A 12,669-nucleotide genomic window follows, 5' to 3' on the forward strand; every position below is an offset into this window, starting at 1 on the left:
TTGGATATCAATCACAATTAAAGATTTTTTTGTTTAATATAAAAGATTACTACAATACGTTTTAAAATACATTCGAGTTCACCAAAACAGTAGCTAATATTTAACGTGCGACAAATAAAACAATTAATGTTTCCTATACATTTTTACCTAAATATATCTAAGTTGTATACAATATTTCCAAATATATTTGAGGTACTGAAAATTCAGAGGCTTTGGAGTAAAAAGCTTACACTGTCATTATAATTTCGATATAATGAAAATATATGATAACAAAATTATAATTTTAACATAGAATGCACTGAATTTAGTTTCTTGATTATGTATTCATAAAAAATTCCATGTTATCAACTTTTAATTTTCATTGAAGTTGGATCTTATTGCCACATAAACATAAGTTATTTATTTTTACTAATTTTTTTTTGTATGCATTATCTGAAGAGAAAACATGGAACACTTTTAAGTAATCCCTAAATGAAGGTATCGTTCAAATCATTTATAAATGTGATTTTTTTTATTAAATGTATCATTTGCATAAGTTGCCAAGAGAAAAACTATAAAAATTAAAGAAATCCTATTTTCACCGATTTTTTAGTATCCGATAAAAATATTTGTTTGTTAAGGAACATTTATTGTCGGATATAAAGAAAGCCTTTCTATAATTAAAATAATTGAATTTGTCCCTACGTAAAATCCACATTTTAACTGTCCCAATACAATTATAATTCCTTCTCTCTTGTAACGCGAATATAGAAGTAACTTCTCTTCAATCATTTCCCGTTGTTGAGGTTTGGCCCATTTGCAGCGACATTAATATCCTAAAAATTAATGTGAATTTACCAAAAAATATTACTTGAAATAAATGCGTATCAAAGAAAAGTTTATTAATTTTTTAATTTAAAAAAAATTAGTATGAATCTGATTGGTAAAAATAGAATGCCACAATTATCATATAATATGGGCAATCATTCTTATATAATATATTATAGTCGTGAAAGGTAACACTGTCATTCTTGGGGTGTTCTATAGAAGTGGGTTCTTGTTCTGCAGGGCGGTGCAGAAGCCTTGATTACATAAGATATTACGATATGTTACTTTCAGATATTTTATAACAGTAAGTAAGGTAATTTTGATAAATTTTAATTACAAAATGATCTCACCGTTTACACCCCATTAAAATTTAATTTCTAGACATGTATTTACTCCTTTCGTAAGGTTCATGACTTCTTTTTACCATAATCACATTTATGTACTTGTATTAATAAGACTATTGAAAGCATTTTCTTCGAATTAAAATAGTTAATAATATAAAAAAAGTTATATAATCATTATAGCTAACTTACTAAAACGTTAATGTAGCTAACACAATATTGAAATTATTTGTATTTCTCGTAGACTTTGCTTAGAAGCATTAGTTGGGACTGGAGAGCCTCTGGTTTAAGATGCATGGTTGTTCTCCAATTTGAAGGGCCTGTAATAAGAATATTTCTGTGTTAATTTGAATAATTTCCTCTAAAGTAATGTATGTATATACAAAAGTGTAACGAGATAAATTTTCTCTCTATATTTGTGATAATACTAAGAAAAAGTCTCAAAAAACGTACTTTTTTTTAATTATATTTTTGACATGGAAACATAAATGATTTGTATTTTGGTATATTAAGAAGGTAATTAAAATACCAATTTTATATGTAACACGAAAACCTCTTTGTAATGAAAATTAAAAGTATTAGTTTAGCAGAGCGCTTTCGCCATCCAGTCATCACCAATGCTAACTGAAAATAGGGATGATGATCTTCGATTAGAAATTAAAAATTATGAATAAGATTTAAAAAGTTATTTTAAAAGACCAACAAACTTTCTGGAGAAAAAGAGTTTTATAGAATAATTACTTCACAATAACATATGGAAAATCACAACCGTTTAAAGACATACAATGATTAAAAATTAAAAACCGGGCGAGACTTTCCACTCAAGTACAATAAAGAAAGTCATGGTAGAGTCTCATCACGAAAAACCGACTAACTTTGCAAAGAAAAAGTTAATTGATATTAGAAATTTATAGCTCAATAACCGAGAAACTATTAAGTGAAAAGTTTAAATGTATGTTATGTTAAACAAATTTGTGAATAGGGAAAAAGGTCTATGCGCTTCTAATAGTGCATCAGTTGATGAAGCTGCGAAACGAAAATGTAACTTAAGTGTTCTATAAAAAATAACATTAAGACAATTTATTAAAAATTATTACAACAAACTTACCAAATATTGTGCAACAAAAAAGAAATATCTGCTTTGCTGAAATCTTTGAACGTATCTATTCCTCAGTAAGGGATGTCATTTCTGTGTCTTGCATTTTAATGACCTGTAAAGAAATGTTTTTAATATACAAGATTTTCTTTAAAATAATATAAACAAATAAATAAAAGAAAAAATTTTGGATCATAAAATTCATTTAAAGAAATGTCAAGTAAATATAATTACTCACCAATAATTAAATCTCGAGCAATCCAAAACTCCAGGAAGATGTAATTTTTCCCTCAATCTGTAGTCTTCTGGTCAAAGTTTGGTGTATGGACTTGTCATTGTCAAGCCCTTTGAACGTGTTTCCTTTAAATTGAAATCTGGTTACTATCACCTGGTTGGCCGCGATTAAAATGGTGCCTATAAGAAAATATGATTAAAAAAAACATATTGGCATCTGATGAGCAACATATTGTTTCGTCCTCATTATGGACTCATCAGTATTGCATATCCAAAAAATAATTAATTTTTCGGAAGCAATAGACAATTGTTGCTGCGGGGTCAGCGAGCCAACATTTGCCAAAACATATTTTTATGTGTGAAAATAAAAATATGTTTTATGGTCCAATTATATTATCTTTTTATAGATACATATTAGAATATATTATTATTATTACAAGTATTTATTTACCAAAAAGAGAATCATTAAATATCCTCATTAATATACATATCAATATGTTGTTCCTTTTCTAAAACCTGCCATAATATTACAAAGCTGGTCATGCTGGAAAAAAGTGCTTCTAAATAAATATGCACATAATTGATTTAATAGTTTGACACAATAAAATTGGCATGATTCAGTAAATTTCGTACTGTTTGCGCTTTTAGTACTTTCTTAAGCTTTTTTTAGCTATTTTAGTACTTATGTATCAGCGTTTATGTAGTACTCTAATTCTCTAAATGCCAATTATTGTAATCGTTTTGTTATTTGTTGACCATTATATGTATAATATTATTGTGGTTTTTTTAGTAGTTACTTAAAAGGATTAAAGCATGTAACAGTAAAACATATGTTACAATTTTTTTTATCAGGTATGTTCCTTTTCTTTTCCTTGCACCTTAGTTATTACAATTTATATCTTTGATAATATAAAATTAAACATATTGCAAAGATGTAATTATTGATATTCAATAAACATTTTTTTTAAAGCCAAGTAAAAAACTTTTAGTTCCGTATAGAACTAGTAATGCTAAACAAAAATCTTTAATAAGGTTAACCAACCCAACGAAAAAATATTAGTATTTGTACCTGATTGGATTAATATTTTAGCACAATATTACTTGGGCATTTCTTAGCTGCTTGTAATGTTTTTGGGCTTTTTGGTACTTTAGCATTTTTAGCTGATTTAGTACTTTTATTTAAGCCTTTTATTTATATAAGTTGCTATTAATGTCAAGTAGTACTGTAGCTAAAGCTATAAGACAATTATAGTTAATTATCAAGTTAAAAATAGTTAGCCATGTACTTGAATACTATTACCATTTTAGGTATTTAAATAGGATTAAAAAAATGTTTAATTATAAGAAGCAAGACTAATTTAACTTTATACATTTATGACACAATAATATTTAAAATTATAATAATATTGACCAACTAATAAAAAAAGTTGCCTTGAAGATACCTGATTGGATTAATGATTTAGCACAACACAACTTTAATTTTTTTTAGCTACTTGTAGTTTTATTGGGCTTTTTGGTACTTTAGCATTTTTAGCTGTTTTAGTACTTTTATTTAAGCTTTTTTATTTACTTAAGTTGCTATTCATATCAAGTGGTGCTGTAGCTAAAACTATAAGACAATCATAGTTTATTATAGAAACAAATTATAATGATTTTAAAAATATTTGTTGGTCACAATATGAATTATAAATAATACTATCATAAATAATCTGTTATTTTTGTTGTTGGAAAATAAGTAAAGAACTCTTAACAAATAGAAACATTTGGAGATATTAATGCAATTTAAATCATATTACAAAAACCAAAATGGTATATTATTTGTTGCAATATAATAAATGTTTTATTAGACTTTACTTGAAATTCTAAGTTACTGAAGTTTAAAATTGCAAAACATATTTTTTTACAGGTATGTTTCTTAAATTGTTTTTCTTTGCCCCTTAGATAATATAATTTGTATCCTTGATCATATAATAATAAATATATTGCAAAATTGTGAATATTTGCATACAACAAATTTGTTTCAAAGCTAAGTGAACAACTTTTAGTACCGTATAGAACTAATAACGCTAAACAAAAATCTTTATTAACGTTCACCAATCCAACGAAAAAACATTGGTATTTGTACCTGATTAGATTAATATTTTAGCACAACATTACTTCGACATTTCTTAGCTACTTGTAGTGTTTTTGGGCTTTTTGGTACTTTAGCAATTTTAGCTGTTTTAGTACTTTTATTTAAGCCTTTTATTTACTTAAGTTGCTATTAATGTCAAGTAACACTGTAGCTAAATCTATAAGACAATCATAGTTAATTATCAAGTTAAAAATACTTAGCCATGTACTTGAATACTATTACCATTTTAGGTATTTAAATAGGATTAAAAAAATGTTCGATTATAAGAAGCAAGACTAATACCTTATACATTTATGAGACAATATTTAAAATTATAATAATATTGACCAACTAATAAAAAAAAGTTGCATTAAAGATACCTGATTGGATTAATGATTTAGCACAACACAACTTTAATTTTTTTAGCTACTTGTAGTTTTATTGGGCTTTTTGGTACTTTAGCTTTTTTAGCTGTTTTAGTACTTTTATTTAAGCCTTTTTATTTACTTAAGTCGCCATTAATGTCAAGTGGTGCTGTAGCTAAAGCTATAAGACAATCATAGTGTATTATAGAAACAAATAATGATTTTAAAAATATTTGTTGGTCACAATATTAATTATCAATAATATTATCATTAATAACCTGTTATTTTTGTTCTTGGAAAATAAGTAAAACAATCTTAACAAATAGAAACATTTGAACATATTAATGCAATTTCAATCATATTACAAATACCAAAATGGTTTATTATTTCTTGCAACATAATAAATGTCTTGTATCAAGACTTTACTTGAAATTACTGAAGTTTAAAAAATAAAAACTGTTAAGAGAGTATAACTTCAAATTGAGATATCAATATTTTGCAATATATAAATATTAACTATATAATCAAAAAATATATGGACCAAAGAATTTATTTAATTTTTTATTTTTCTATACATTCTAGGTAATAAATAAATTTAATATTTATTTTGTTCGTTTTCTCATATTATTTAGAAGTTTTACCAATAGCTTTCTTATTTTCTGCACATATAGTTATTTTTATTTAAACGTCTTTTATTTTAAAATAAGGCAATTTATTTCTAGAATATCTATCTGAAATTCCATATCTATAATATGTTTTATATTTTTTACTTTAAACAATAAATCAGTGATAATAAATTGATAAATACAGTATAGAAAAAATTCTATTCAAAGTATCTATTATTTTATCATAAACATTGTCTATTAAAAATTATGAAATGCTTGTATATAATCTTGTTTAATTCTTTTAATGTAAAAGAAGCAAAAAATGAAAATATGTAAATTAAAAAAATATAAGCGTTTGTTAATTATCTTAGTTTGTAATTAATTCTAATATCATCAAATAGACATCTTTTAATGTGTCATCAAAATTAGATACTTTACCTATATTATTATCATCACAGTTCCACCATTGATTATTAATGTTGACCACAGATGTATAATGGCCAGAAGTAATCTCTTGACCATGATGCTTGATAACACACTTCACCTTAAATCTGAAATTATCTAAAACTACATTTTGATTATTAAAATTTGAGAAGGTGGTATTTATTTTAACTGAACGACCATTTCTAATTTGAGACCTTTGAAGTTGTAAAACTAAATATTTAGAAACAAAGGTAAGTTTAGAAAATGTTGTTAAGTTATTACTACAATTTTGACATATTAATTCACTTTGTCTAGGAATAAACATCAATTCAAAATTTATATTATTTCCACAGTTTTCCGGAAAATATGCTATATATATACTGACCATATCGTTGATTCCATATTCATTAATGTTGCAGTTTTCACAATGTTTTACATCCAGATGGGCTCGAGCATTAATGTGGATTTGAACATCGTCTACGTCCAATTTTCTCAATAATTTTCTACAGAATTCTTCAGCGTCTTGTTGCTCTTGCCGTAGGAATATGCCTCCTAGTAATTGTCTCACTGCCATTGCAGAATTTGTTCTCTTTAGCATAATGTCATGAATCCTAGAGTTAATGTTGGTGTTTCGCTTTGAAATTGAATCACGAATTTCTGGTAAACATAAAAGTGACTGTAAAACACTATTAGCATAACACGAAACATTATCTCTATTCATCAATGAAGGTGGTGTGCTATAAACATGAGGGATACTCTCATCATCAGAACTTAAAATAATGTCATCATCATTATTAATACTTTCTTCATCTTCCTGTAAGGATGCTTGGGTTGCTAAATATTGATTATTATTATTAGTATTCTTAACATTAAAGTGTAATTTTTGAGATACTTTTTTAGACTCATTAACAGTTTTTGGTAATGTTGGAATAAAATCTTTATCATAAATACTAACCACTATGGCTTTATGATGACTATAAACGGTATTATATATAAAATGTTGTAAATTTTTAAAGTTACTGAAAAGCCAATCAATTTGAGTATTAGATTTTGTAGTAGATTCATCTACACTAAGTTTAGATGTTAAACCTTTGAAATTCAAAGTCATTTTAAGGCCATTTTGTGTCTCATTTATTATGTCTTGATTAAAATCACCAATAATTAATATCCGTCCTTGCTGACCAAAAATAATGTCACTTAAACAACGTTGGGCTTGTAAAATCGTTAATTTTGGAGGATTGTATACTACCATAACAAAAATATCATTTAAAAGAAATGTTACAGCTTGAAAAACTATTCCAGAGAAATTTTTAGTGTACTTATTTATTGAACTTATTTTTGCAGTTAAATCTTTTTTCTTATAACAAATTATGCCAAAAGGTTTGCTTACATTTTCATTACTGAATAAATTTGCAAAACATTCAAAACCATTTATTTCTATATTAGTAGTATTGTTTTTGTGTAACCAAGTCTCAACAAAAAATAACAAATGTGCATCTTTAAAGATCGGATTGTTTTTTATAAATTTGAGATTTTTTGATAAGCTTTGTACATTTTGATAAGCAATGACGTTTTTAACATGAACATCTTTGACAAATTGGTTCTCATACCTGGATATTAGGAGCTTATTAGTCTGCAAATTTTTGAGTTCCTTGAAAGCAACATCTTTGTCGGTTGGTGGTCTTGGAGCCTTGAATTGTCCAATGATGTACAATCCACTTAGTTTGGTAACTCGGCTGCAGGCAACATACACACTGCTTCTGGACATTTGCTTTCTTATGTGAACAACCACTTGTTCATAGGTAGCACCTTGACTCTTATGGATGGTGATTCCCTCACTGATGAGAAGTGGAAACTGTAGCCTTTCGACGTGGACGTTACTCCCTTTTTGGATTTTGATCGCTCTTGCAGTTTTTAGTATTGGTGTCCAAGTGGTCGGTATGTTGTGGGCTTCCATGTGGGCTTTATGTTTGTTTCGACAATCTATACCAGTCTTTGTATCGAAAAATTCTATCCATACTCTATTTGGAATCTGATTGTGATCATATTCAATTTTTCGAAGGGCACCTGTTGCACCATTGACTAAACCGTCCTTGGTATCTATGTTGAGAGAGATCATATATTTTGCATTTAATTGTAGAGTTACAGTCAACATTAAGCCAAAACTCTCAGATTTTTTTAAACCTTTCGCATATTCCAAAAATAATGTTTTTAGTTTTTCAGAGCAACTACCTTTAACTACATCTTTGGCTTCACTCACCGACCGCTCTGTGTTATACGTAGACAATTTTTCGTTATTGTATGCATCCACATCACTATTGTAGCTGAATAAATGGATGGTGTCTTCTGGGATTTGGAAGTCAGTAGGAACCTCTCTCGACTTAATTAACTTCACATCGTCGTCAGTCATCGCACCACATGCCATATTATTTAAGGCGATGGCAAATGATTTATCGTTACTTTGTCTCATAATCTCGGTTAATTCAAAGTACTTAAAAAGGTCCCATAAATAAGTGCCACAGATTTCCTTGTAGGCATTCCTCTTTGATGGCAAAAATAAAAAGGAATCTCCTACTGGTGGTAGTTGACGACTGTCGCCACACATGACAATGGGAATGTTTCCAAATGCTTCATCAGATTTGAAGATTTGCTGCAATCTGCTGTTTACATGTCCAAACATTTTGGCACCAACCATGGAATACTCGTCAATTATGATTAGTTTAAGTTCACATAAGGCAGAATAGATTGTGTTGACTGTTTCATGGCTTAAGGGAATCAAGTCATCATCGTATTGATTAACTGGTAAGGACAGAGCAGAATGTAGAGTTATTCCGCCAATGTTAAATGCTGCTTTGCCTGTTGGTGCAGCAAGTAAAACTTTGATACTTTCAGGTTTATTTCCAGGAATTGAATTGTAATGTCTTAATAATGTTTGAGTTATGGCTGTTATTAGGTGACTTTTTCCTGTACCAGCTGGTCCACTAAGTACGCAATAAAATGATTGTTTTTCAAGTAACTGGTCTTGTACAATATTTAGGAACTCATATTGTTTCTGGTTTAATTTGCTTATAAGTTCCACATACTCTGAGTCTGGAATTTGATGAGGAGTAGGAAAGGCCATATGTTTAACAGGTGCTTCATTTTGGTTTCCATCAATGCCATCAAATGGATTATAATCAGGATTATCTATGGCATATGCCATGTACTCATTGTCGATATTGCCCTCAAAGCCATTATTAATGAGGTTATCTGTTCTATCTTGGGCACATTGCAATGCCTCATCTAATATTTTCTCATCTAAAACATTAAATTTCCGTCTATTTTCGACTATTTCAGCATATCGGTCAACATATTTCATTTGCTGATCAACATGTTCAACTTCATCTACTTCATTTCTCCATGGAACATATAACATGATCTGTTCTCTGTAATAGTTTATAGGGTCTTGTTGTAGTCCATAACGTCGATAGGATATGATTTTAGGATGACTTCTTTTATTTAAGATTCCGCTTCCATCTTTCAATGGAAATATGGTTGCTTTTTTTGATTGTTCTTCCTTCTTGGAGAATTGATAATAGGCGGCCAATTCTGCCAAGCAAATATTTTCAAGTTTGTCTGGTCTCTGTTCATAATGTTCAATCAAGCCATCACAATAGATATTGGTGTCCTCAGCAGACATTTCTTTTAGTTCTGCTAAGGATTTTAATAGCTTTGTTCTTTCCTTTATTGGGTTAGTAGGAATGTAAATATATCCACTGGACGTTTCATGCAGGGGAATCTGAAGCACACAATAGGCCGCTTCTTGAGCACTCACTTCACTAGCATTTAAAAAAACTGACGCCATTGCCTTTAATTTACCTTTGATGTCGAGGTTGCCTTTTTTAACCGCTTCCATTGTTCTCATGAGTAAATCTGACACACCTCTTTGGGATTTATTTATATAGTTGACTATATAGCTACAACAACCGTAAGGTTCATAGACTAGCTGGATATCCATATTACTTCTCATCATAGTAAATATTTCTTCATTGAAGTTGTTGATGAAACAATCTTTAGGTCTTCTCTTTAGGAACATTGTTGTCTTAAATATGTTGTGTTGAATTATTGTTAGATATTCTTCTTTTGACATACAGAGATCTGCTAAAAATCCTTCGAAGGACAAATCAGGTTTATTTTGTAATTTTGTTTTTATTAACAACAATTTTTCGGACATGGTTTTTCTTAGCTCCTTATTGGTATCTATTTTCTTGTCCAGTTTAATAGGCATCAATATGGTGGTTTCATCCATAGGAAGATAGGGGATACCATATCTGCAGACCTGAAATAAAATAAAATATTTATTATTCTGAAGATATTGTATTCTTAAAGATATCTTTTTACTTAGGTGTATGACAAGCCAGCCAAGTATTTTAATAATTTAATTAATTAGAGTGTAATATATATAAAATATAATAATTAGCCTTACTTTATTTTGAAATAACTGGAATCTTTGAATATCAGCCTTTTTACATGAGATTAATAATGACAAACAGTAATTCAAATGTGTATATATACTAGTATTATAGAAAATAAAAGAAGAGAATCAATAAAAAAAAACAAAGATTTACTGCTATTATTCTTAAAATAACTATTTTTTTTTACACTTTTTTATTAACATTTATCAAAATCTTATTAATCCATTAAGATATCTTTACTAACCTCATATCCCTTTATATCTTTCTTGCAAGACTTTGAATGATGATGAGTGTTGAATTGGATTATTTCATTGACACTCTCTAGATCTCCCTGGCAAGTGATGAACTTGTCGGCAAACTTGCAGCATTCTTTGAAACTTTCAGCGGTTTCATCAAATTTGGGGGCATCTGCTAACCATAGTAATCCATGGATATGGGGTGAGCCACGATGTTGAAATTCTACTCGATAGTAAAAATGCACTATTGGGTGTTGTTTAAATGGTCCACTATCACTCTTCATGTGTTTAAATAGCAACTTAAATCTATGGTCAAAATATCGAGCACACGTTATAGGGTCGGTCCTGATTAAACGGGTCTTATCCAAATAAGAGAGGGTATTAGCTTCTTCAAGTGAAATTTCTTTACCATCAACAACCTTGGCTAATATTACAATTAATTCAGGCCATGCTGTTTCAGCTGCAGAAATGGTTATGAATAATGTTGGAATTCCAAACTGTCGAATCATACACATTAGTTTTGTTTTCTCTTGTTTCCAGTATGCCGGAGAACCTTTTATTTTATTAAGAAAATGATAGCCATCATCATTTTTTACAAGTTGCTCGATGAAATCGGGTTGTATGACTTGTCCAGCTGTATATTTTCCACTTTCATTTTTCTTCTTCCTAAGGCATGTATACACAGCTTTTGTTAATAAAATTATTTGGCTCTTTTTAAATGTGTATAGAAGATAATCTGTCCTTGCAAATCTCCTGTCTTTGTGTTGAAGTTGTATTTTAATTTCATCTGAGTAGCTGTATTTAATAAAGAATTGTTTCATTTTTCCACAATATAGACTTGGAAAGGAGAGTTCATCACTGTACTTGTCCTGCATTAAATGGATTGGAGTTTTTCCTTCCCCAGGGGCGAAACAGATGTTTTCTAGATTATTCTTGTCTAATAAAGTTTCTTGGCCACCAGGATTCAATGGTTCTTCATCCTCATCTTCTAGAAATTCATCCAACTGATAGATATTGGCCTCTTTTTTACTACACCTTACAGCAATATTTGATTTTTCGACTTCCATTGTTTCACAATTATTTAGTTTATCCACCGCAATATTATTTATATGTTTTGTTGTACTACACTTGAATGATTCAAGATCAATCTGCCTAATTAATGCATCTATTAATATATCATCATCGTCATTATGATTTTGTTGTGAGCTAATGTAGTTTTCTATGTCTTTCTGCCAATTGTCAGACACTTGAATACCTTCTTGGACATACAGGGGTTGTTGACATAAATATTTAGCTGCTTTAATTACAACTGCAGGTCTAATGGTTTCAAGCAAATAAGCATTTTTGAAATTAAGTTTTTTCTTTAGCTGAACTTGAATTGTCTGTGTGTCATCTAAATTTCTTGGAAGGATTCTAGTAGTGGTATCTACATTAACTGGTACATTAACAATTTGACCAGTTATATAGCACTGTCTTGCATAGCCAACTTCCCTAATTTGCATAAATGGTATTCTGGCTGAGACCATTCTTTCTTCTAAGGTTGTTAAATCTTTTAATTCTTCTGGAACAGGATAAACCACATTGTAATTTCCAGACCAATATAGAGGGTAATGTCCTTTATAAATATTTTTTAAACAGGAAACACAAAATTGATCACCATCATTATATATTTTATTTACAAATTCATTCCCATACTTTAATTCCAAATTGTGACGATTTGATTTTTTGCATGATAAAGGGAACCACAGTCGCAAGCAGCAACTACATACTACAGTTGGCCCCTCTCTTATAGCTAACTCGAATTTTGTTGGTAGTCTCGTTATTACAACACTGCTTAAAGCATTTATATTTAGTTGTCTCTGGTCTAACTGCATTCGAGTTTGTTTATCTTCATTAACATTGGAAATTTCACTTATGACTGTTGGCTTCTTCTTTTTCGTCAATGGGCCAGCTTCTGACACTTGTTTTCTTTTAAAGATCCCATTGGTGTTTTTT

General features: G+C 29.2%; 1 protein-coding gene across 3 annotated transcripts; it reads right to left on the bottom strand.

Annotated features, from left to right (window-relative positions):
- Positions 1-390: 390 nt before the first annotated feature.
- On the bottom strand, positions 391-12,431 carry LOC126749270 (uncharacterized). 3 transcript variants are annotated; one of them, XM_050458967.1, is made up of 5 exons: positions 10,683-12,431; positions 6,000-10,302; positions 2,483-2,658; positions 2,257-2,359; positions 391-815 (listed from the first exon to the last, which is right to left on the bottom strand). In XM_050458967.1, the coding sequence occupies exons 1-3, from the start codon at positions 12,198-12,200 to the stop codon at positions 2,489-2,491; spliced, it is 5,991 nt and encodes a 1,996-aa protein (XP_050314924.1). In that variant the 5' UTR covers positions 12,201-12,431; the 3' UTR covers positions 391-815; positions 2,257-2,359; positions 2,483-2,488. The 3 variants fall into 3 exon arrangements, with proteins under 3 accessions (XP_050314924.1, XP_050314925.1, XP_050314926.1); XM_050458968.1 differs by lacking the exon at positions 391-815 and adding an exon at positions 1,340-1,468; XM_050458969.1 differs by lacking the exons at positions 391-815; positions 2,257-2,359; positions 2,483-2,658 and having other exon boundaries at positions 6,645-6,818; positions 7,595-10,302.
- Between the last annotated feature and the right edge of the window lie 238 nt (positions 12,432-12,669).

This window comes from Anthonomus grandis, chromosome 23 (assembly GCF_022605725.1).
Source record: "Anthonomus grandis grandis chromosome 23, icAntGran1.3, whole genome shotgun sequence".
NCBI lineage: Eukaryota > Metazoa > Arthropoda > Insecta > Coleoptera > Curculionidae > Anthonomus > Anthonomus grandis.

Coding starts and splice junctions, on each gene's coding strand:
- LOC126749270 (XM_050458967.1), bottom strand. CDS start 12,200: ATGGTCTCAGCCAGAATACCATTTATGCAAATTAGGGAAGTTGGCTAT. Junction 10,303..10,682: donor AAGATATAAAGGGATATGAG/GTTAGTAAAGAT, acceptor ATTTTATTTCAG/GTCTGCAGATATGGTATCCC. Junction 2,659..5,999: donor CTGTGATGATAATAATATAG/GTAAAGTATCTA, acceptor ATTTTCTTATAG/GCACCATTTTAATCGCGGCC.